This window comes from Hemitrygon akajei, chromosome 6 (assembly GCF_048418815.1).
Source record: "Hemitrygon akajei chromosome 6, sHemAka1.3, whole genome shotgun sequence".
Classification (NCBI taxonomy): Eukaryota; Metazoa; Chordata; class Chondrichthyes; order Myliobatiformes; family Dasyatidae; genus Hemitrygon; species Hemitrygon akajei.
The window spans coordinates 27,457,675-27,480,179 of record NC_133129.1 but is presented as its reverse complement, the minus strand read 5'-3'; the positions used below and the strand labels follow the sequence as shown (position 1 = coordinate 27,480,179).

At 40.6% G+C, this 22,505-nt stretch overlaps 1 protein-coding gene across 3 annotated transcripts in view; it reads left to right on the top strand.

Moving 5' to 3' along the window:
* The first annotated feature begins 5,695 nt into the window (after window positions 1–5,695).
* Window positions 5,696–22,505, top strand: part of glra3 (glycine receptor, alpha 3) — a 241,766-nt gene continuing 224,956 nt past the window's right edge. For 2 of the 3 annotated variants that reach the window (XM_073048025.1, XM_073048024.1), the window contains exon 1: window positions 5,696–6,045. In XM_073048025.1, the coding sequence (XP_072904126.1) occupies window positions 5,975–6,045 (71 nt within the window). In that variant the 5' untranslated portion in view covers window positions 5,696–5,974. Of the gene's footprint in view, window positions 6,046–7,017; window positions 7,231–22,505 lie in introns of those variants that run through there. The other variant, XM_073048026.1, reaches the window with a different exon arrangement.

The window sequence follows — 22,505 nt, the reverse complement described above, 5'->3', positions numbered from 1 at the left end:
GAGCTCCTTGCGGCTTCTACAGTCCCTTGCATGGTGGGGAGTCAGTGCTTCTGCTGGCATAGGTGGGGGGGGGAACGGAAAGTTGATGCTTCTGATGCTCCTTGTGTGAGGGGACGGGGTTTTGGGGGTTTGATGTTTCTAGATAGATAGATAGATAGATAGATAGATAGATAGATACTTTATTCATCCCCATGGGGAAATTCAACTTTTTTTTTTCCAATGTCCCATACACTTGTTGTAGCAAAACTAATTACATACAATACTTAACTCAGTAAAAAATATGATATGCATCTAAATCACTATCTCAAAAAGCATTAATAATAGCTTTTAAAAAGTTCTTAAGTCCTGGCGGTTGAATTGTAAAGCCTAATGGCATTGGGGAGTATTGACCTCTTCATCCTGTCTAAGGAGCATTGCATCGATAGTAACCTGTCGCTGAAACTGCTTCTCTGTCTCTGGATGGTGCTATGTAGAGGATGTTCAGAGTTTTCCATAATTGACCGTAGCCTACTCAGCGCCCTTCGCTCAGCTACCGATGTTAAACTCTCCAGCACTTTGCCCACGACAGAGCCCGCCTTCCTTACCAGCTTATTAAGACATGAGGCGTCCCTCTTCTTAATGCTTCCTCCCCAACACGCCACCACAAAGCAGAGGGCGCTCTCCACAACTGACCTATAGAACATCTTCAGCATCTCACTACAGACATTGAATAACGCCAACCTTCTAAGGAAGTACAGTCGACTCTCATACTATGGGGTTTCTTGTTTCATGGATGTCCGTGAAGAGTACGAATTTCAGGTTGTATACTATATACATACTCTGACATTAAATGAACCTTTGAATCTTTTGAATCTTTAGAGAATGGTGGGTTATGTGAAACACCCTTCCCGGGCTGGTGGCAGATGCTGACATATTAGGGACATTTAAAAAACTCTTAGACAGGCACATGGATGATAGAAAAATGGAGGGCTATGTAGGAGGGAAGGGTGTCATTGATCATAGAGTAGTAGTAGGTAAAAATTTGGCTCAGTATTGTGGACCAAAGGGGCTATACTGTAATAGAGAGCTCTCAGTTCGATGTCTTTAACTCACAGAGTTCCTCAAGCATTTTGACTATGAAACGTTCATTGCAATTTTATCTGCCATGTACTAAGTTACATACCCGTTCTGGCTAATATTAGCTGAAACTTCGCAATGGATGACTAAGCCAAAAAAAAACACCCAAAAGAAGAGCAATTGCCTAAATTAGAGGGAAGTGCATTCAGAACCTCGATTGCCCCAGGGAGTCAGTGAATTAAGAAATAAATGCAAATTAACAACAACATTGAAAATACTTGACAGTTCAGGCAGCATCTGTAGACAAAAGGAACAGGAAAAACTGATACAATTTAGAAAGTAGGCATATGTACCTGAGGAAATAGGATTAATCCACTCTGCTCTCAAGCCTTCCTGTTTCCGCCCCTCTCCCTTCCACATTTCCCAACCATGATTTCTCTCTCTGTGCCCCCTTCCCACTCTCAGTCCACAAAAGATACCCATATCAGAATCAGGTTTATCATCGCTCACATATATCATGAAATTTGTTTTTTATTGTGGCAGCAGTACAGTGCGATACATAAAGTTGCTACAGTACTGTGTAAAAGTCTTGGGCCCTTTAGCTATACATATACTGTATATGTGTCAAAGACTTTTTCACAGTATTATATGGAACACAGCAGCTGCTGGAATTCTGGGATAAAGAAGAGTGGTAAGACAGCCCAATAGATCAGGCAGCAGCTACAGTCAGAAGAAAACTGAGTTACTTCTGGGACTGAATCACACAAACCAGAAAGACTGGAGCCAATCAGCTAGGTGTGCAGTATCCACATAGAGAAAGAAGCCATACTAATGCCCCAGCCTAGAAATCAATCTCCCCTCACTTACACCTTCTCCCAATCAGCTACCATTATCTCACCATCAGCACTTTCATCTACCAGGACCAATCTCAGTCCTCTTCTTTTCTATTGGTCTCCATTCAGTCATGTAGATTATTCCCATCCCTTAGTCTTTCCTGCAAGCTCAAACAAGCCTGTTTTCAAAATGTCCTAATTCTGAAAGGTCATTGACATGAAACATTGACTCTGTTTCTCTCCACCTGACCTGGTGAGTATTAGGAGCAACACGTGCAAAACGCTTCAGGAACCCAGTATCTCAGGCAGTATCTAAGTAGGGGAATAAACATTCTATGTTTTGGGCTGAGATATGTAAGATCTGCTGAATAGCTTTTCCTATTTTTATCCCAGATTTCCATGTTCTGTAGAATTTTGCTCTTGGAGCAAAAATATAATCAAGTGTCAAAAGGTTCAAACATTCAAAGGTTAATTTTATTATCAAAGTATGTACATAGAACACAAATCTGAGATTCGTCCTCTCCAGATAGCCATACAATACAGAAAAATGAATTAAGTTATTGAGACACCCCTCCTGCACAAAAAAGAAAAAGAAACAAAACTCAAACAACCCCCCCCCCCCCAACCTCTCCCTTGCACAAAAACTAACAGATTGCCCATATGGCCATGGCAGTGAAAACATCAAACCCCAAACTCACAAGCTCCTCCCATGCAAAAAACAGCAACAATAACATCAAACACCAAACATCCCCCACCCCACCCAAAACGTTACGTATCACCCACCTGCCAATCAGCAATGCTACATTGGTTGAGAAGGGAGAATGTCATGAAGTCATAACAGCTTTTAAAAGTGAAATTTGGTAAATAGGATAAACAATACAATTTGGACATGTTTCAATAGCTCAAGCTGAAGGAGCCTAATGGGTAAACTTATAGAAGTACATAAAGTAATGAGGGGCACAAATAAAATGTATTTTTACCACCTTTTATTCCTCAGGGTAGTGGAGTCTAAAATTAGAGAACCTAGGTTTAAGCTGAGAGGGGAAAAGTTTAAAGAAAACCTGATGGGCTATTTTTGTCTTTCACACATGTGGAGATAGGGAATGAGCTAAGAGAGTGGGCATAATTACAATGTTTAAAAGACGTTTTGATAGTACATGGATAAAAAAGGTCTAGATTAATATGGGTGAAATGCTGACCAATAGGACCAGCTCAGGAAGACTACTTGGTTGGCATGGAAACATTGAGCTGAGGGCCTGTTTTCATGTTATATAACTTTATGATTGGTCCCTATAGGTTGTTATAGCTGGGTTGGTAATGGGAAAAAGCTCCCAATTATGTACGCCTCAAATAGCCTCTGACAACCAAGTCCAGCTCCTGGCCTTCATGTATGGCTTAGCTTCTAAGTCCGGTGTAACCATTTTTACGCATAGGAGAAGGGGCAAAAGCAGGTTACTGGCCCCTTAAAACCAGTTGATTTGGGCAAATGGGGCCCTTCAGCCATGGTTGGCAGCTTATCTAGGAGAAAGAAAACTCTGATCTCAAACCTCCACTGTCTTATGACTGTACACACTCACGGGGAGGTCTTCAGGACTAAACCACAAGGAAAACTCCAGAGCTGAAGTCCCTAAGGCAGTTCTACATCGAGCTCAACACAGAGTGGCAACTCCTGCAATGCTGCTGGTGCCCAATTGTATTGGTCTCTCCCATTCCTTTTGGTTCATCAGATTCCTGGAGAGGGGAAGCTTGCTACATGGGCACAGTTCACTCTCCATATTGTACTGCCCTGTCTTGCGTGTCTAGATAGCTAGGACATCCATGGTCAACTCTGACCAAAGGAGACCTATAAACTTTATGACTCTAACTTCTAATAATTTCCTCTTATCACGTAATTTGCCAAATCCTCTCTTGGATAATAGGATACTTTTACAAAAGTAGCAAACGCACATTTCTGAGACCTGAAGTTAATTGGTATTGCTTAAAATAATTGGCAGATCATGAAGGGTTTGTAGTGAAAAGGGAACACAGATTTTAAATTAACATTTCAGGTCAATGACCTTACATAAGCACATAGAATGTACACTAAACACAGATGGACTCTGTCAGAATTCTACTCAAACTGTTACACTGAATAATTATTTGTTCAGTCTAATAGCTGACCACATGCTAGTACCATTTTGTTCCGACGCAAATGTTGAACAATGCTTCACTTGATCTAACAAAGCCGCCATGGTATTAATACTCCTAAACGTTTGCAAAAGCGAAAACGACGCTCAGAAAAACGCCGGTGGAACTCAACAGATCCAGCAGAACCTAATGATGGTAGTACTGTCATCCGTCTATGTTTCGGGCCAAGAGCTTTCATCGGTCCTGATGAATAGCTACATTTTAATCATTTGGTCATTAGACGGACACGTAACGTAAAGATTTTTACACCTCATGTATATGAAGGATATAATTAATAAAGTCAATTCAATTCAAACCGATCCCACCCCCTGCTTCACACAGCAGCCTGAAATGTTGTCCCGTACGCTTAGCCATTAGTGGTATCTTTGGCATTGCAAGGTCGTGGCCGAGGGTCGGGCATGGCGTTCAGTCTCTTGCCGAATGTCGCCCAGTGGATTGTATTTGATCCCAACCAAGAGAAGGGAGGGGGTGTGAATGAAGTTTAGATATTGTTTGAACATAGAACGTAGAACATTACCGCATAGTATATGCCCTTCAGCCCACGATGTTGTGCCAACCTTTTAACCTAATCTAAGATCAAGCTAACCCATTCCCGCCAACACAGCCCTCCATTTTTCTATCACTCATGTGCCTGTGTAAGAGTTTCTTACTTGCCGAGCTTGGCGCTCCTTAGGTGAAGTTGAGAAGCTTCCGCTTAAATCAGGAATATCACAATGAAGATATGTGCTTGCCGGCAAAACGCAGTAAATTAAAGATTTTCAGAAATAAGATTAGAAAGAAAAGGTTAAAGTATTATTCAAAGTTAATTGCGAGTTAAATCCATACGGTGTACAGCTGGGATAATTCGGCGACCAAACCATTCCAGGTACTATATGCAACATGTGGATCGACATATTAACGCAGAGCCAAAGATTTCGAAGCGTCAAATCACTACTCAGTAAACGGATAAGTCACCAAAGAAATGACATCAACCTCCGAAGCTAACTTTTCGAAGCGTTGCACATGTGGACAAGTTAACACTGAGCGCCGGCAGGAAAGCTACCATTGCAACAGATGTTGTGGCACTAAGTAGTATCCTTTCATGCAAGACGAGTGCCGGTATTTATGAGGGTGTTTCATTCAGCCAACTATTTAAAAAAAAACAAGACAATGCATGCTTTCAGGGCACATTTTGCTGCGTTCTGTACATCCACGCTGTTTATTTGGAGAAATAAATGCGCTCACGAGAAATTGAGGGGTGCGCCAAAATTCGAAATTTTCCTTATTTTGGTGGCTTTTAAAGAGACCTAAAATGCCCATTTCTATGGATACAGAATAAAAATTGTAATTAATCAAAATAAAATCGCTTCTTGATTCCGCGCTGATTGCGCTGCACGCCTCATCAATCTGCCACTCCTGTACATCAACTCCCCGGGGCAGAGTTCCACACACGCAAAAACTGCTCGTTCTGGAGGCCCGCCTCCTCTACTCGATTTTGATTTGCTTGTGACCCCGGAGGTTCGCACGATGATTGGTCAGACCTACCGTCTGTCACAGTTTCAGAGCCACGCCCACCCCGCGGCGTGAAGTTCGGTTGCTCTCGCACTTTGCTGGGCAGAAAATGTTGCCAGAGAAGAGAGCGGTCGAAGGGTGCGCTGACATCAATCGCAGCATCTCAACAATATCCTTGACTTTCAAAAGGTGATCCTGGGACTTGTAATCATCAGGAGAAGGATTTTTTTTTTAAAAATCTATAAGGACATAATTTGCTTGTAAAGGAGATCGAAAAAGAAGGGAAATATCATAAATTTAGTAAAGTACCGCTGTCCATGGTCCTGAAGACTGGGATATCCAAGCCGGTGAGAAGAACACATTTTGAGGTGTAATATTCGACGGGGACTCTTTAACATAAAGGCAATATGATCGAAGGCAAATGCCACTCAGTAGCTGCTTTGTGGGTTTATCTCTGGGGAGTAGCGGTGTTCCTCAGGTAAGAACAAGTTACTTTAGTTAACAGGTTAGTTAATGTTTGGGAAGGTTCCTCGTCTCTAGGCTTTGGGATGTTAAGCTGCAGTTTGTTGATGTGCAGCCTGTGTTTGAAGCAGTACTTCGGGATATTGTGTCCGAGGATTAGAAAAATGCCAGGATTTAATGACAGTTATTTTTGAGAGGGGTGTTCGAAGTTGTGTCGTCTTGTCACTACCTTCATCAACGGGAGCAACCAATGAAACCTACAATGTGAAGCATTTTTGTCAAGCAACTAACGAAGAGATTTATTAGACGCACAGATGGACTTACTGTCAGTCGTTAAGATGATTGCGCTGATTTCGTGTACTTATTTGCTGCAAGTAAAATAATGTAGAAAATAGAGATAACAGAAAGCTGACATCAATCATGCGCCCTGCAAGTAATTGGTTCGGGAATCGGAGCCACAGGTTGATGCAACAGGAGCACACGGCGCAGCGAACGCTTCGGAGTCACTGCACTTAGAATTAAGCACATTTTTCTTAGTGTAGTTAATCTCGGCAGTGGCCTAGTAAGCTCTGCGATTGAGAATATCAACGTAGTTACAAAACCATCCATATTTCTAAAAGTAGGATTAGGCAGTGATTTACAGCAAAACGTTGGACGGAACGAATACCCCCCCCCCCCCCCGCCGTTTTTGAAAATAAATGTTATATTCTACACAGAGAGCCCGGTTGTCTGTTTTCATCTCTAGTGTTCAAACACTGTTTTTATTTACCTATTGATGCCCCTTTTTAGCACAGTTGTGGTAGCTTGCCTCTCACTGTGCACCAGCTAGTGGCCAGTGCGTTAATTTCATCGACTTACAAATGGCCTCAAATTCTACATTCTGGATCACAATCAAAGGAAATGCCACGGACCTTCGTTTGCTGGTCTCTAAGTGCAACATGCGGATAACTAGGAATAGCAGACATTAATTCAGCGGGTTTTTGGAATTTGGAGTGATATTTAGCCTTACTTGCGAATTGAAATGCATTTGACATTGATCTGACCGACGACCCATAAAGGAAGCGTTCGTTCCAGGTGTCTGCAAGGATCTGCTCGCGAGAAGCTCCGGCAGCACATTCCCCGAATTTACTTTGCAAAGCGTAAACCTGCGGACAAAAATATTGTGTGCTTTATGAAGGGAGATCATTTATAACCTGCACTGGTAAATATACTTTAATGAGCAATTTGTGAATTATCTCTGATAATCGAACGATTCAAACACATTCCCTAACTTACTGAAGAAGAGGGGAAATGATTATAATGGAAATAGATTTTGCGTTGGGCAAATAAATCAGGGAAGTTTAAAGGTTAGATAAGAGAAAAGATCATTCAACGGTATGGCTGTTATGTACTGTGCTTTTTGAAAATTGTTTGCTTTTACTCCTCTGGCATGTTATGTGACTCAGGTATTTGCAACTTGTGTTGTAGCAGTCATTTCATAATTCTACATATTTGCCACTAAATGTATTATTGTAGCCTACACAGATAACTCTTCTATAAGTTGCATTTTCTTAATGGCAGGTCTGAAATATATTGGCTAAGGTGGTGGCACTTTCATAAGTAACATTACATGACTGTTGAATTGTTTATCCTGTGTAGTCCAATTGTGCCAATCTTGCAAGAGGGTCTTGAGCATAAGGGCCTTGATGATCTGGAAACACATATGTAGATTCAATCCTATTTTTAAAAAGGTATCAATTAATAGATGAAATTAACTTGATTTATTTTAATTTCTCATTGGAGCTATTTTGAGCCACATTTAGATTTCTCTTTGATCAGGGCACTGAAATTTACTCAGTGCACAGATGTATTTACATGACATACGTTTGACTCATTCTGTCTGTGCCAGCTTTCTGCAAAACTTGCCACGTCTTTTTCTGTCCCACAGTCCTCTCTCACAGTCCAGCAAAACATTTCCCCCTCAGTCATCTTTCTAGGTTCACTTGCTACTTAGGGTTCTTTCAAAATTCCTGAAGGCACACAGTGAGGGGGATGCAAGAAAGATGATACAATGTCAAGGTATGTGATACTGGACTGAAAGATGTTGATAGCTCCACATGCTTGGAAAGATATTGGGACTTACATCAAATATTGGATTTCAAAAACAAATGTCAACTGAAACCAAATTAGGAATCAAATATTGAAATAAATTGTTTAAAGTTCAAAGTAAATTTATTATTTTAGTACATATATATCACCATGTATTTACCTTGAGATTCATTTGTGATAGTGTAACTTACTGTATCTATTTGTTCTATGGTAAAATGTAGTATATGATTGTGTGGAAGGAGGGAGGAAGATGTGATGGTAGGGAGAGGATGGAGGGAGGAGTCAAATTCCTCCAAAATTAAGTTATGGTTTTTTTTCTATTTAGTTTTGGAGAATCTGATTTTGCATTAATCCGTCTCTTTTGAACTGACATACAATGCATTGAACATGCAGTGGAAGCAATTCTGTTTGCGGAAAGGAATTACTGGAGGAATATTTCAAAAGTAAAAATGGAAAGTTATAAAAAATGAGTAGGAGCAACAACAATATTCTCATCCAAAGAGCCAGCAGAGCCTCAGTAGGCTGACTGTCCTCTTTCTTTCTACACTATTAGATGGCTCATCTGATAATGTTGCTACACTTGATGTTATCAACCCTAGGTAACTGTATGCTGTAGGACTGGGGTGAAAATCAAATGGTGAAAACATTAAAAACATATCATCTGACCTTCAAAATGGTTTAAATAAATATTTTTGCATAAAACCCCTGCCTTTAATGTCCATTGTAGCTCTCTGTGTTTTAAATGTGTATAGCTTCTTACTATGGTTATCCTGTGCTTTGGTAGACAATGTAATGACTACCTGTGGGCATTCATATGCATTCTGTTCTGGACCAGAAGGAAATAATTAGATGTGATCCAAAATGAAGTCCTTGCTGATTGCACACCTTTCTATATACTTCTGTTGACAGCTGACCGTTGGGGAATGTGATAAAAATTAATGTAACTGAGGATGAAATCCATACTTTTCCTTTTAAAGACCATAACACATAGGAACAGAACTTAGCCCATTGAGTCTACTCTGCTATTCCATCATGAATAATGTATTTGCCCATTCAACCTCATTCTCCTGCCTTCTCCCCATAACCTTTGACATCCTTATTAATCAAGAACCAATCTCCACTTTAGATATACCCAATGACCTGGCCTCGATGCTATCTATGTCAATGAATTCCACAGATTCAATACCTTCTGGCTAATGACAGTCCTCATCTCTGTTTTAAAAGAACATCTTCCCATTAAGAAGTAATACATTGGTTGTTTTGTGCACTTCAGCCAAAAGCATACAACCTAGTTCATAATATATTCTGTGGAGGAATTTTGTCTTCATGTTTTCCTTCTACTGTTCATACTAATTAAGTTACATCCTTGCTTTGATTTCATGTATGCATTCCCTGTATAGCTGAAGTGGTTTGAAGTAAATCAATGTATAGTGAGATCATTGAAGGTTGTTGTGAAAATGGAAGGTTGGTTTCAGTGAGAAGCATTTACTGAGGTTAATAAAAAGTACTTTCAAAAATGCACTCTTTGACTTGTGCACTTCCTGACATTGCTGTTGGCTAAGAGTGTCTGATATAACTTGGTTAACTAATATAGCTGCTGGTTAGTGGGAAATCTGCACTGCCAATGCCAGTCATATCATACTATATTCCCAAGTCTGCGTAATGAGATTAGTTTTATTTGTCACATGTGCAATGAAACAGCGAAACATGCAGTGAAATAGATTGACTTGTATCAAATCAAATCAGCGAGGGTTGTGCTAGGAAGCCTGCAAGTGTTCCAATGCTTCCAGTTGTCATGATATGTGCTGGCAATATCAAAATCCAGGTGAGAGGAAAGACAGACTCCGATGTATAGATGACAATAATAATTACAAAAAGACATTGGTGGCTCAGCTGAGCAATGTCATGAGAAGCAACATTCTGAAAACTAGGATCCTGTGATTAGCACTAATCAGGAACTGCTTAACTAATACAAGGAACACGGAATCCCTGAGTCTATCAAAATAAACTTGACAAGCTTGACAGAAAGTACCAGGAGACTACATTACAAAGAGCGAGTCGCTTGAGAAAAACACAAGGAACTCTAAACAATTAACGACTGTCATTAAACAGCAATTTACCAATTCAGATGCTGTAAAAACCTTGAAGGCCTGTGCTTTCCGATGCCCCACATAGGGCCAAAGAACTCATTATACAAGTGCCAACATAGAATGCCCACATGAGGTAATGAGAAGATAGGCTGAAGATGTAAATCCAGCTCAGACTGAAGCTCAAGATTATACTGACAGTACCGTATTGGGAATTCCCTTAAATCATAAACAAATTGGGGGCTTTGTTCAGAGATGTTATGCCAATGAAGCCGAGGAGCTGCTCAGTCACAATCATTAATTATGTTCATTCATTAGCAGATATCACTTAAAGCAGCTGGATGAGTAGAGGTTATACACATTACGCTGCCCTTAAAGTCCACACTTTGGGTGGACTTACTAATGACGGAGGTATGTGATGTGGAGACTCTAACTGGAGACCAAACAAGTGGTAGGCAGGCTGAGGCTGTACCTATCACCTGGAGTTTTAGAAATTTTGAGGTCCAGGACTTAGCTGCAGGGTTCTAAACTTCACTCCATGGCAGCTTGGCAGTTGGAGAAGATGCAAAATCAGTCAGCTTTCATAGGAGATAACAAAATTAAGAACCTGGCTGAGGATAGTACTGCTGGATGAGTGAGGGCTAGATGTTGATTTGGAGAAGAAAACTTGCTAAAGCTTGAGGGAGGTATGGAGGGCTATGGTACGGGTACAGGGACTAGGCAGAATAATATTTGACACAGACAAGATGAGCCAAAGAACCTGTTTCTGTGCTCTAGTGCTCTGTAACTTAGTGACTGAAGTTTTATTGTGGGCATTCATTGTAAGCCTCATAAAAACTCATGTTATGTGGTATTACAGGAAAGATTCTATCATGGACAAAGTAGTGGCTGACTGGTAGGAGGCAAAGAGTGGGAATAAAGGGAGCCTTTTCTGGTTGGCTGCCAGTGACTAGTGATGTTCCACAGGGGTCTGTGTTGGGACCAATTCTTTTTACATTATATGTCAATGATCTGGTTGATGAAATTGATAGTTTTGTTGCAAAGTTTGCAGACGTAGGAAGATAAGTGGAGAGGCAGGTAGCTTTGAGGAAGTAGAGAGGCAACAGAAGGACTTAGACAGGTTAGTAAAATGGGCAAAGAAATGACAGCTGAAACATTGTGTCGGGAAGTGTATGGTAGAAAAAATGAAAGGGTTGACTATTTTCTAAATAGAGAGAAAATACAAAAAACTGAGGCACAGGGGTATTTGAGAGCTCTTATGCAGGACTCCCTAGAGGTTAATTTGCAGGTCAGGTCTTTGGTGAGAAAGACAAATGTGATGTCAGCATCCATTGCAAGAACATTATAATATAAAAGCAAGGATGAAATGTTGAGACTTTATAAAGTATTTGTGAGGCCTCAGTTGGAATATTGTGTGTATTTTTGGGCCCTTTATCTTATAAAGGATGTGCTGAAAATGGAGAGGGTTCAAAGAAGATACACAAAAAATGATTTCAAGATTGAATAGTTTGTCATATGAAGAGTGTTTGGTATCTCTGGGCCTGTATTGACTAAAATTCAGAAGTCTGAAGGGTGAACTCACTGACACCCATTGAATGGTGAAAGCCCTTGACAGAATGGATGTGGAGAGGATAGTTCCTATAATGGGGGAGTATAAGACCAAAGTACACAGCCTCAGAATAGAGGGCCCACCATTTAGATTGGAGATGTGGAGGCATTTCTTTAGCCAGAGAGTGGTAAATCTGTTGAATTCTTTGCCACAGGCAGCTGTGTAGGTCAAGCTGTTATATATATTTAAGGTAGAGGTTGATACATTCTTGATTTGTCTGAGCATGAAGGGATATGGGGAGAAGACAAAGGACTGGGGCTGAGAGGAAACTTGAATCAGCCAAAATGAAATGGTGGAGCAGACGCAATGGGCCAAATAGCCTAATTCTGCTGCTATATCTTATGGTCTAATGACCTTATACCCTTTTCTGTTGGCAAAGCTGCTTCCAACAGTTTATTTACAAATAATTATAAACAGAGAGTATGGATCATGAGCAGGTACCTAACTTATGTCTCATATCCTATTGATGTAATTGGATCCAGCTTTATTTATTATTAGCTTTATTTATCACAAGTACATCAAAACATTCAGTCATTTGCATCAAATCCATGAGGATTATGTTGGACAGCCGAAACAGTGTCACCATATCATGACACAACTCACTAACCCTAACCATATGACTTCAGAATGTGGGAGAAACCCAGAGCATCTGGAGGAAACCCATGCTATCACAGGCAGATGGTACAAACTCTTTACAGAGAGTGGCAGGGATCGAACCCTGATCTTACAGCCAGCACAGTAAAGCATTGCTATGCTACCGTGCCACCCATTACAGACTGCAATATTACAGCTGCCCAAATAACCCAACCCATGGCTGTGTTGACAAGCAGCATTTGCACAAATGGAATGCCCGGTGATACAGTGCCTTGCTTTATTTATCACGGTTGCATCAATACCAGACAAAGTCCTTTGTATAGTCCTCCAGTAATTGATGAGCACCACATCTGAAGCTTATGTTCCAGATACATCTGGAACCCATTATCAATAAATAGAAAAGTTTGTTTTTCTCTGCTCCCTATTATCCACTTCAGGAATCATCATCATCTTCATGAGTGTGTGTCTTGTGACATGGGCGATTGTGGTTTTTTGATCATGATTGTCCTTGGCAAATTTTTCTACAGAAATAGTTTGCCATTGTCTTCTGGGCAATGGGTTTACAATATGGGTGACACCAGCCATTATTAGTACTGGTGCTGTAAAATGTTATGCTAATCGCTAAGCTATTGTGCCACCTAAAATAAGTTTACTATTATCATCATCATCATCATGTGCCATGGTGATCCATTTTATCCATGACCATGATTGTTCTAGGCAAATGTTTCTAAAGAAGTGATTTGCCAATGCCTTCTGGGCAGTATCTTTACAAGATGGATGACTCTAGCCATTATCAATACTGTTCAGGATTTGTCTGCCTGGCGTCAGTGGTCACATAACCAGGACTTGTGACATGCACCAGCTGCTTATACGACAATCCACCACCTGCTCCCATGCCTTCATGTGACCCTGAGTGGGGGCTAAACAGGAGCTATGCCTTGCCTAAGGGTGAGCTGCAGACAAGCGGAGGGAAGTAGTGCCTTACAGATCCCCTGTAGGAACGCTTCTCCACTCTGCCACCCGAAATTCAGTAATAAACAGTGAATAACAATTATGGCCTCTAACTATCTCTTCTTTCAAATTTTATTATCGACACCTAATAACTTATAAAAGCAGCAATAGACCATTTGGCCTTCTTTCCTTTTGTTTATTAAAGTCACACTCGATATTTTACCTCAGCGCAATATTTTTGCATGAAATAGACATCCCTGGATTCCTTTGACACGCAATATATGAAGATCAATAGAACTTTCTCCATCTCTACTTTGAATACACTCCATCACCGAGCTTCCATTGTCCTCTTGGATTGAGTATTCCAAATATTCACTGCTATCTGCATACATGCCCACAACTCACTAGCCATAACTGTATGTCTTTGGAATGTGGGAGGAATGGAGGAAACCCATGCCATCACTTTAATGACTGATCTCTGGTTCTGAGTTTCTGAGCCCTGGCTCTACGTGCTCCAGTTGGTAGAAAAACCATGCCAACATTTAGCTCATTCAAGCCCATAAGTATTTTGTTAGTTTCAGTGAAAGGCCTCCATTCTTCCATCCAGGATACCACAAAACATTTTGTAAATGAAACCCAAAAGATATCATTACTGTACACTAGTTTGTTTCATTAGTATCTAAGCCAACATTCTTCCTTCAACACATACACCATTCTTTTCTATAGATGCTGCCTGGCCTGCTGAATTCGTCCCACTTTTTGTGTGTGGTACACATAGATCAATATGTGTTAGTCTTCATGTTAAAGGAAGCATGTTGGCTTAGATACTGACATTGGTTTATTATTGAGACTTATACTGAGGTACAGTGCAATATTTGCATACCGTCTGTACAGATCAATTCACTATAATGCTGCATTGAGGTAGGACATGGTAAAAGCAATAACAAAGTGTAAAAGAAAGTGCTACAGTTAAAAAGAAACTGCAGTGCAAATAGACGATAAGGTGCGAGGTAGATTGTGAGGTCAAGAGTCTATCTTATCATAAGTAACACTTACAAAATGTTTGAGAAACTCAGCAGGCCAGACTGCATCTATAGAAAAGAATAAACAGTCGACGTTTCGGGCCGAGACCCTTTGTCAGGGGATCTGTTCAATAGTCTTATAACAGAGGAATAGAAGCTGGCCATAAGCCTGGTGGTATGGGCTTTCAGGCTTTTATATCTTCTGCCCAAAGGGAGGATGGGAGGGGGAGAAGAGAGAATGGCTGAGGTGGGTTTGGTCTTTGATTATTTTGACTGCTTTACTGAGATGGTGTGTGGGTGTATATGTAGGTGTGCACAGCACCTCAGAAACTATCCAGCTACCCATATTCAGGCATCTCTTGTCCTATTGGTAGAAGAGTTTACCTTTCTTACACTGGCCTCATGACCCATCACAGGCCTACTAAACCAGACTAGAGGTAAGTCAGTCTGCACTATAGCTATAGAGAAGTAGGTGTACGTGTGGATTTGTGTATATGTTCTTCCCCTCTCTCATCAGAAAGGTTCATGAACCTATAAACACTGCCTCACTATTCCTCTTTTGCACTATTTACTTGTTTATTTGATATAACTTATTGTAATTTTTATGTCTTGCACTGTATTGTACCACAAAACAATAAATTTGACAACATATATCAGTGATGATAAACCTGATTCTGGTTATATGTATAGTATGTGCATACATATGTGTGTGTATGTATCTGCATGTGATTTGTTTGTGTATGTATGTGAGTCTGCACACATACACATGCAGATGTGTACATTTGTGTAATGAATGTGTGGTGTGAATGGGGTGAGTCAGTCCTTGAACAATGAGTGTTTTGGTGAAAGGTGTGCTACAAATAGTGAATGTAAGTGGCAAGATTTTTGGAGTGGCCAGTGTAGGAGTGGGGAGGCTTTGGTTCAACAGGCTTGGGTGAGGTAAATTTCCGCTAAGTTTCTTCTTCATTCATTGCTTGCTGGTGTCATAGTTAGTACGGCAAGAATGGCTCTAGAGGCTGTGTTGGGTTCTTTGTGTGAGATATGGGAATTCTGCAAGACCTCCAGTGTCCCAGATAACCACACCGACACCAGGTGCACCGAGCTGCAGCTCCTCAATGAACTGGAGCAGCTACTTGATGACCTTTGACACATATAGAAAAATGAGGAGGTAATAGACAGGGGCTACAGGGAGGTAGTCACCCCTAATTTGCAGGAGACAGGTACCTGGGTTACTGACAGGAGAGGGAAAAGTAATAGGCAGAGAACCCTTGTAGTCATACCCCTCAATAACATGTATACCACTTTAGATACAATTGAGGGGGATGGCCTTCCAGTGGGGATCCACGGTGACTGGGTTTCTGGCACTGAGTCTGGAGCTGTGGCTCAGAAGGGAAAGGGGGAGAGGTGGACTGCAGTAGTGATAGGGGATTTCATAGTCACAGGAGCAGACCTGAGATTCTGTGGAGATGAAAGAGACGCCTGGGTGGTAGATTGCTTCCCAAGTCCCAGTGTCAGAGATGTCCAAGATTGGGTCCAGGGAATTCCAAAGGGGGAGGATGATCAGCCCAAAGTCTCAGTACATACTGGCACCGATGGCGTAGGTAGGGAAAAGCAGGAGATCCTGAAGAGAGAATTTAGGGAACAAGGTAGAAAATAGAAAAGTAGGACTTCCAGGATAGTATTCTCTGGATTACTAGCTGTGCTATGCACCAGTGAGGGTAAGAGTAAGATGATTTGGCAGATGAATGCATGGCTGAGGAACTGGTACAGGGAGCAGTGTTTCAGATTTCTAGATCATTGAGAACTCTTCTGGAGAAGGTACCACCTGTTTATTTATTTATTATAACTTATAGTAATTTTTATGTCTTGCTGCCACAAAACAATAAATTTGACAACACGCATCAGAGATAGTAAACCTGATTCTGGTTATATGTATCTGTATGCACATACGTATTTGTGTGTATATATCACCTGAACAGAGGAATGAGTTGCACCTGAAAACAAGGGGGACCAATATGCTTGTCGGCAGGCTTGCTAGAGCTAATGGGAAGGATTTAAACTATCTTGGCAGGGTGATAGGAACCATTGTGATAGGGCTGAGGATGGGGCAGTTGGCATACAAGCAGTTGCAGTTATAGTGCGACTGTCAGGAAGGAGAGGCAGGTGATAGGGCAAAATTGCAGTCAGTGGAATGAGCTGCAGTGTAGCATGGGGACAAAATCAAAAAAGGTGATGAATACAGGATAGAAGGTGTTATATTTGAATGCATGCTGTATAAGGAATGTGTAGATGATCTTGTAGTGCAGTTAGAGATTGGCAGGCATGAAGATGAGGGCATCACTGAGTTGTGGCTGAATGAAGATTAAAGCTAGGAGCTTAACATCCAAGGATACACACTGTATTGAAAGGACAGGCAGGTAGGCAGAGGAGGTCACATGGCTCTGGAGGTTAAATAGGAAATAAAATCCTTAGAAAGAGGTGACATAAGGGTGGAAGATATAGAGTCCTTGTGGCTAGATTTAAGAAACTACAAAAGTATAAAGAACCCGATGGGAGTTATATACAACCCTCTGAAGAATAGCTAGGAAGTAGGCTACAAAGTACAATTGGAGATAGAAAAGACGTGTCAAAAGGACAATGTTACAATAGTCATGGGTGACTTCAGAATGGAGGTAGATTCAGTAAATTAGGTTGGTGCTGGATCCCAAGGGAGAATTTGTAGAATGCCTGTGAGATAGCATTTTAGAGCAGATTGTGGTTGAGCCCACTAGGGGAAAGGTTATTCTGCATTGGGTGCTGTATAATGAACCAGAATTGATTAGGGTGCTGAAGGTAAAGGAACCCTTAGGAGTGAGTGATCATAATATGATTGAATTCACCCTGCAATTTAATGAGAAGCTAAGGTCTGATGTATCAGTATTACAGTGGAGGAAGGATAATTACAGAGGCATGAGAAAGGAGCTGGCCAATGTTGTTCAGAAGAGGTCACTGGTAAGGATGACAGCAGAACAGCAATGGCTGGAGTTTCTGGAAGCAATTTGTAAGATACATCCCAAAGAACTGGAAATAGTCTAAAAGGAGAATGATGCAACTGTGGCTGACCAGGGAATTCAAAGCCAAAATAAAAGCAAAAGAGAGGGTATATACAGTAATAGAGCAAAAAATAGTGGGAAGTTAGAGGATTGGGAAGCTTTTAAAAACAAACAGAAGGCAATTGTAAAAGCCAGAAGGAAGGAAAAATAAATACGAAGGTAAGTCAGTTAATAATATCAAGGGGATACCTGAAGTTTTCTCAGATATATAAAGTGAAAAGAAACATAGATACTGATGCTGGAGAGGTAGTAATGGGGGGACAACAAAATACTGGATGTACTGAGTAAGTATTTTGCATCATTCTTCACTGATAAAGACATTAGCAGTATGCCGATGGTTCATGAGCGTCAGGAAGTAGAAGTGAGGGTAGCTGCTATTATTAGGGACAAGATACTTGAGAAGTTGAAAGGTCTGACTATAGATAAGTCACCTGAACTAGATGAGCTACACACAAGAGTTATGAAGCATGTAGCTGAAGAGATTCAGAAGGCATTAGTAATGATCTTTCAGTAATTACTAGATTCTGGAATGGTTCTGGAGGACTGAAAAATTGCAAGTGTCACTCCACTCTTCAGGTAGGGAGGGAGTCAGAAGAAAGGAAATTAGCCTGACTTCAGTGGTTGGCAAGATTTTGGAATCAATTTTCTTTTTAAGGATAAGATCTCAAGGTACTTGGAAGCACATGAGAAAATAAGCCAAAGTCAGCATGGTTTCCTTAAGGGAAAATGAATTGGAATTCTTTGAGAAAGTAATAAGCTAGATAGACAAAGGAGAATTGGTAGATGGTATGTACTTGGGTTTTCAGGAGGCTTTTGACAAGACACCTATGATATTACAAGGAAGATAGAGAATTGGCAAAAAGACAGGAGGCATTGACTGGGAGTAAAGGGATCCTTTTGTTGTTGGCTGCCAGTGACTAGTGGTGTTCTGCAGCGGTTTGTGTTGGGACCACTTCTTTTTATGTTATATGTCAATGATATGATTTGTCTTAACAACCATTATCTGTGGTTAAAATTTGCTTTGTGTATTGACAAGGGCACATTTAGAGATGGAGGGAATAAATGCACCAGGTCCTGAATAATTATTAAGCACATTCAGAGCAACAACTGGAAATATGTGCACTTGTAATAATCTGTAGATATTTAACATGGCGGTACAAGTATATTTTTAAAGTATAGTGAGTCTGTGTCTCGTGTTTCATTGCATGCTTGCATTTTGCACACGGAAGTGCATACGAATGTGTGGCAGGCAGGTTTCGCACATTCGTTGTTTGACGGTCTTTGTGTGTCTTTTCATTGATTCTAATGTGTTTCTATATTTTACTATGAATACCTACAAGAAAATAAATCTCAAGGTAATAGAGGACTGTGCAAATGTTTTATGTGTGTGTATATATATATATCTAGGATGCCTAAGACTTTTGCATAGTGCTGTACTTGTCAAAGTGAAGCGAAGAACAAGTTTGTAAATCTGGCTGGAGCAAAAAATATTCGGAATGGCAAGGGTGGCGCATCATGGGAGGGGTGTGTGGCAGGTGGCAGAAAAGGACACCCAGACCTCAGACACCAGGCAAAGTCATTTGATTCCAAACAATTGTTGTATTGATCATTAGGGAATGTCTCTCTGGTGCTTCCTGCTCCCTCCCCTCTCCCTTCCCCTTTTTCCAACCAGGATTCTCCTCTTCTGCCCCCTTCCCACTTTCAGTCAATAATAGAGACCCATATCACTCACATATCTCATGAAATTTGTTTTTTTTTTAAAAATAGCTGCAGTACAGTGCAATACATAAGGTTACTACATTACTGAGCAAAATTCTTAGGCTCCCTAGCTACATACTGTATATATGCCTCAGACTTTTACACAGAGCTCTATATAGTGACATATACATACTTTGATGATAAATTTACTTTTAACTTTATACTTCGAATTGATGCTACTTTGAAGTGGTCAGAAATCATACAACGGAATGTATAAAAATGAATTGAAATTCATCTGATGTAGCAGTACTTAACACAAACATAAGAAACTAATGGAGAAAATACTCAATTTAACAATACAACCATACATCATATTGATGCTGAGAATTACATTTGGAAACAGAACAAAGGTGATGGATAGAACTGCTCACATGGTTCAACAACACAATAGAAGATTGTTCAGCACAGCCTTGCATTATGCTGTGAACTAACACATACAATACAGTACTGCCGTATTTGTCACAGTGCGATACATCAAGTAGAAATCAAATAGTGTGACATGTTTTTGTTAGACAGAGACTTGAGCAACGGTATTATGAGTGACGTGATGCCATATAAGGATATCAAAGCAGCAGACGGAAAACAAATGAAAACTGCAGATGCTAGAATTCGAGTCATAACAAATATGGCGGTGGCATAAACCTAGGGTGATTTTGAGAGGAAGTATAGAGCGGGGGGATGTCAGAAGGCATCATTCTTTTAAAACAGAGCTGTGAGTACTTGTTAGGGGTGGTGGTAGAGGCAAATACATTCGGGACATTTAAGAAACTCTTAGATAGACACATAGATGATTGGAAAATGGAGGACTTTGTGAGAAGGAGGAGTTAGATTGATCTTAGAGTATGTTAAAAGATCAGCATAACATTTTGGGCCAAAGGGCCTGTACTGTGCTGTTCTGGTCAAAGCTCTATGTTCTCGGAGAGTAGGGCAATGGGTTTCACAGACAAAATAATATGCTACATATAGACTCAGGGTTGGCATTGTCTGCTCGAGCCAGAGGAATATTGATCTGCAAATTACAGAGCAGAACCTGACAACTCAGTGTGTAAATTGGTAAATTAGATTAGTTTATTATTGTCACAGATACCGAGGTACAATGAAAAACTTGTATTTCATCCATACAGATCTATTTGTTGCAGTAGTACTTGATGTAGTACAAGATAAAACAATAACAGGATATAGAGAAAGGGCTCTGCAGAGTCAGTAAGGCGCAAGATCACAATGAGGCAGATTATGAGGTCAAGAGTCCATTTTGTCATCCAAGGGAACCATTAAGTAGTACTATTTCTGGTCATCATCAGAACTGTATTCATATACAGTCGGCCCTTCTTATCCACGGGGGATTGGTTCCAGGACCAAAAAACATGGATGCTCAAGTCCCTTATATAAAATAGTATAGTAACTGTGCAAATACAAAAATATAAAAATAATAAATAGATAAACAATATCAAGAACATGAGATGAAGCATTCTTGAAAGCAAGTCCATTGGTTGTAGGAACATTTTAGCGATGGGGCAAATGAAATTGGGTGAAGTTATCCCCTTTGGTTCAAGAGCCTGATGGTTGACGGTACTAACCGTTCCTGAACCTGGTGGTTTGCGTCCTGAGGCTCTTGTACCTCCTTCCTGGTTGCAGCAGTGAGAAGGGAGCATGCCCTGGATAGTGGAAACTGCTTTCCCGCAAAAGTGTTTCATATAGATGTGTTCAATGGAGGGGAGGGCTTTACTTGTGATGGACTGGGCTGTATCCACTACTTTTTGTAGGATTTTCCATTTAATGGCATTGACGTTTCCATGCCAGTCAATATACTCCCCACTACACATCTGGAGAGGTTTGTCAAACTTTCAGATGTCATGTCAAATCGCCACAGTCTTCTTAGAAAGTTAAGGCCCAACCATGCTTTCTTCGTAATTACACTAACATGCTGGTCCTCCAAAATAATAACACCAAGGAATTTAAAATTGCTGACCCTCTCCATCTCTGATCCTCTGATGAGAGCTGACTCATGGGCCTCTGTTTCCTTCTCCTGAAGTCAATAATCAGATCCTTGGTCCTGCTGATATTGAGTAAGAGGGTGTTGTTATGACACCACTCAGCCAGATTTTCAATCTCCCACCCATATGCTGATTTATCACCACCTTGAGGCGAGCTTAATGGAATTTATTGTCAGGTGCACAAATACATGTGTGCACAAACTTACCTGCAGCAACAACACAGGCTCAGCGTTTAGAGATGTGACATTCAAAATAAAATATAAATTACACAAAAATTATGCAAGCAGGTGGGAGTTCAGGATGTTGGCGGAGCAACCACCGAAAAGCAGAGATTCTATTCCAGCTCAGGATGACAGTAAAGTAGGACTAGATGACAATACGACATAGGCCATTCAGCTCATTCCATCATGGTTGATTTATCTCCTTCAACCCCATTCTCCTGCATTCTCCCGTATCCTTCGATGCCCTGAAGGGACAAGAAACTATCAATCTCTGCTTTAAATGTCTCTTTGACTTGGCCTCCACAGATGTATGTGGCAGTGAATTCCACAGATTTGTTGCCGTCCAGCTAAATAAATTCCAATCCCAAAGATTATCCCAAGGTTTTGGTCTATTATATCCAATTAAAAAGACAACTTGTAAACTCAGTTTAATATCTTAACTGACGAATAGCATCTCCAACAGCATACCGAACTGTATTGGATCAATTGCAAGAATGTGGCAAGTGTGCATGTGGCCAGTTGATGACACAGTGAATCGACTGGTCCTCGTATGTGTGCAAAATGTTTCTTTTAGCATGGGCTCTCGAATGCACAAGTTTTCATCTCGGTTCATTGCTCCCTCACCTAATGTGGTTCACATGACTTAGTAAAGATATCTACTCCAATGTCATTCTTGCTCCCCGCTTACAGTCATGTGTTGAAATCTGGAGAAGGACATGAACTCAGTTTTCAGATTCAGACACAAGTACATTACCAACTGAACCACATATGACGTCTTCAACCTAAACAGTAGTTCATTGGTTTCTATTTTAAGTGAGCTCCGATTCTACTACTCTACTCAGAATCAGAATCTATATCACCGGCATATGTTGTAAAATTTGCAGCAGCGGTACATTGTAATGCATGATAATAGAGAAACAAACTGTGAATTACAGTAAGTATATATAAAATAGTTAAGTTAAATTAGGGGTGCAAAACATTAGAAATCAAAACGTAGTGAGGTAGTGTCCATGGGTTTAATGTCCAGTCAGAAATCAGATAGCAGAGGGAAGAGGCTGTT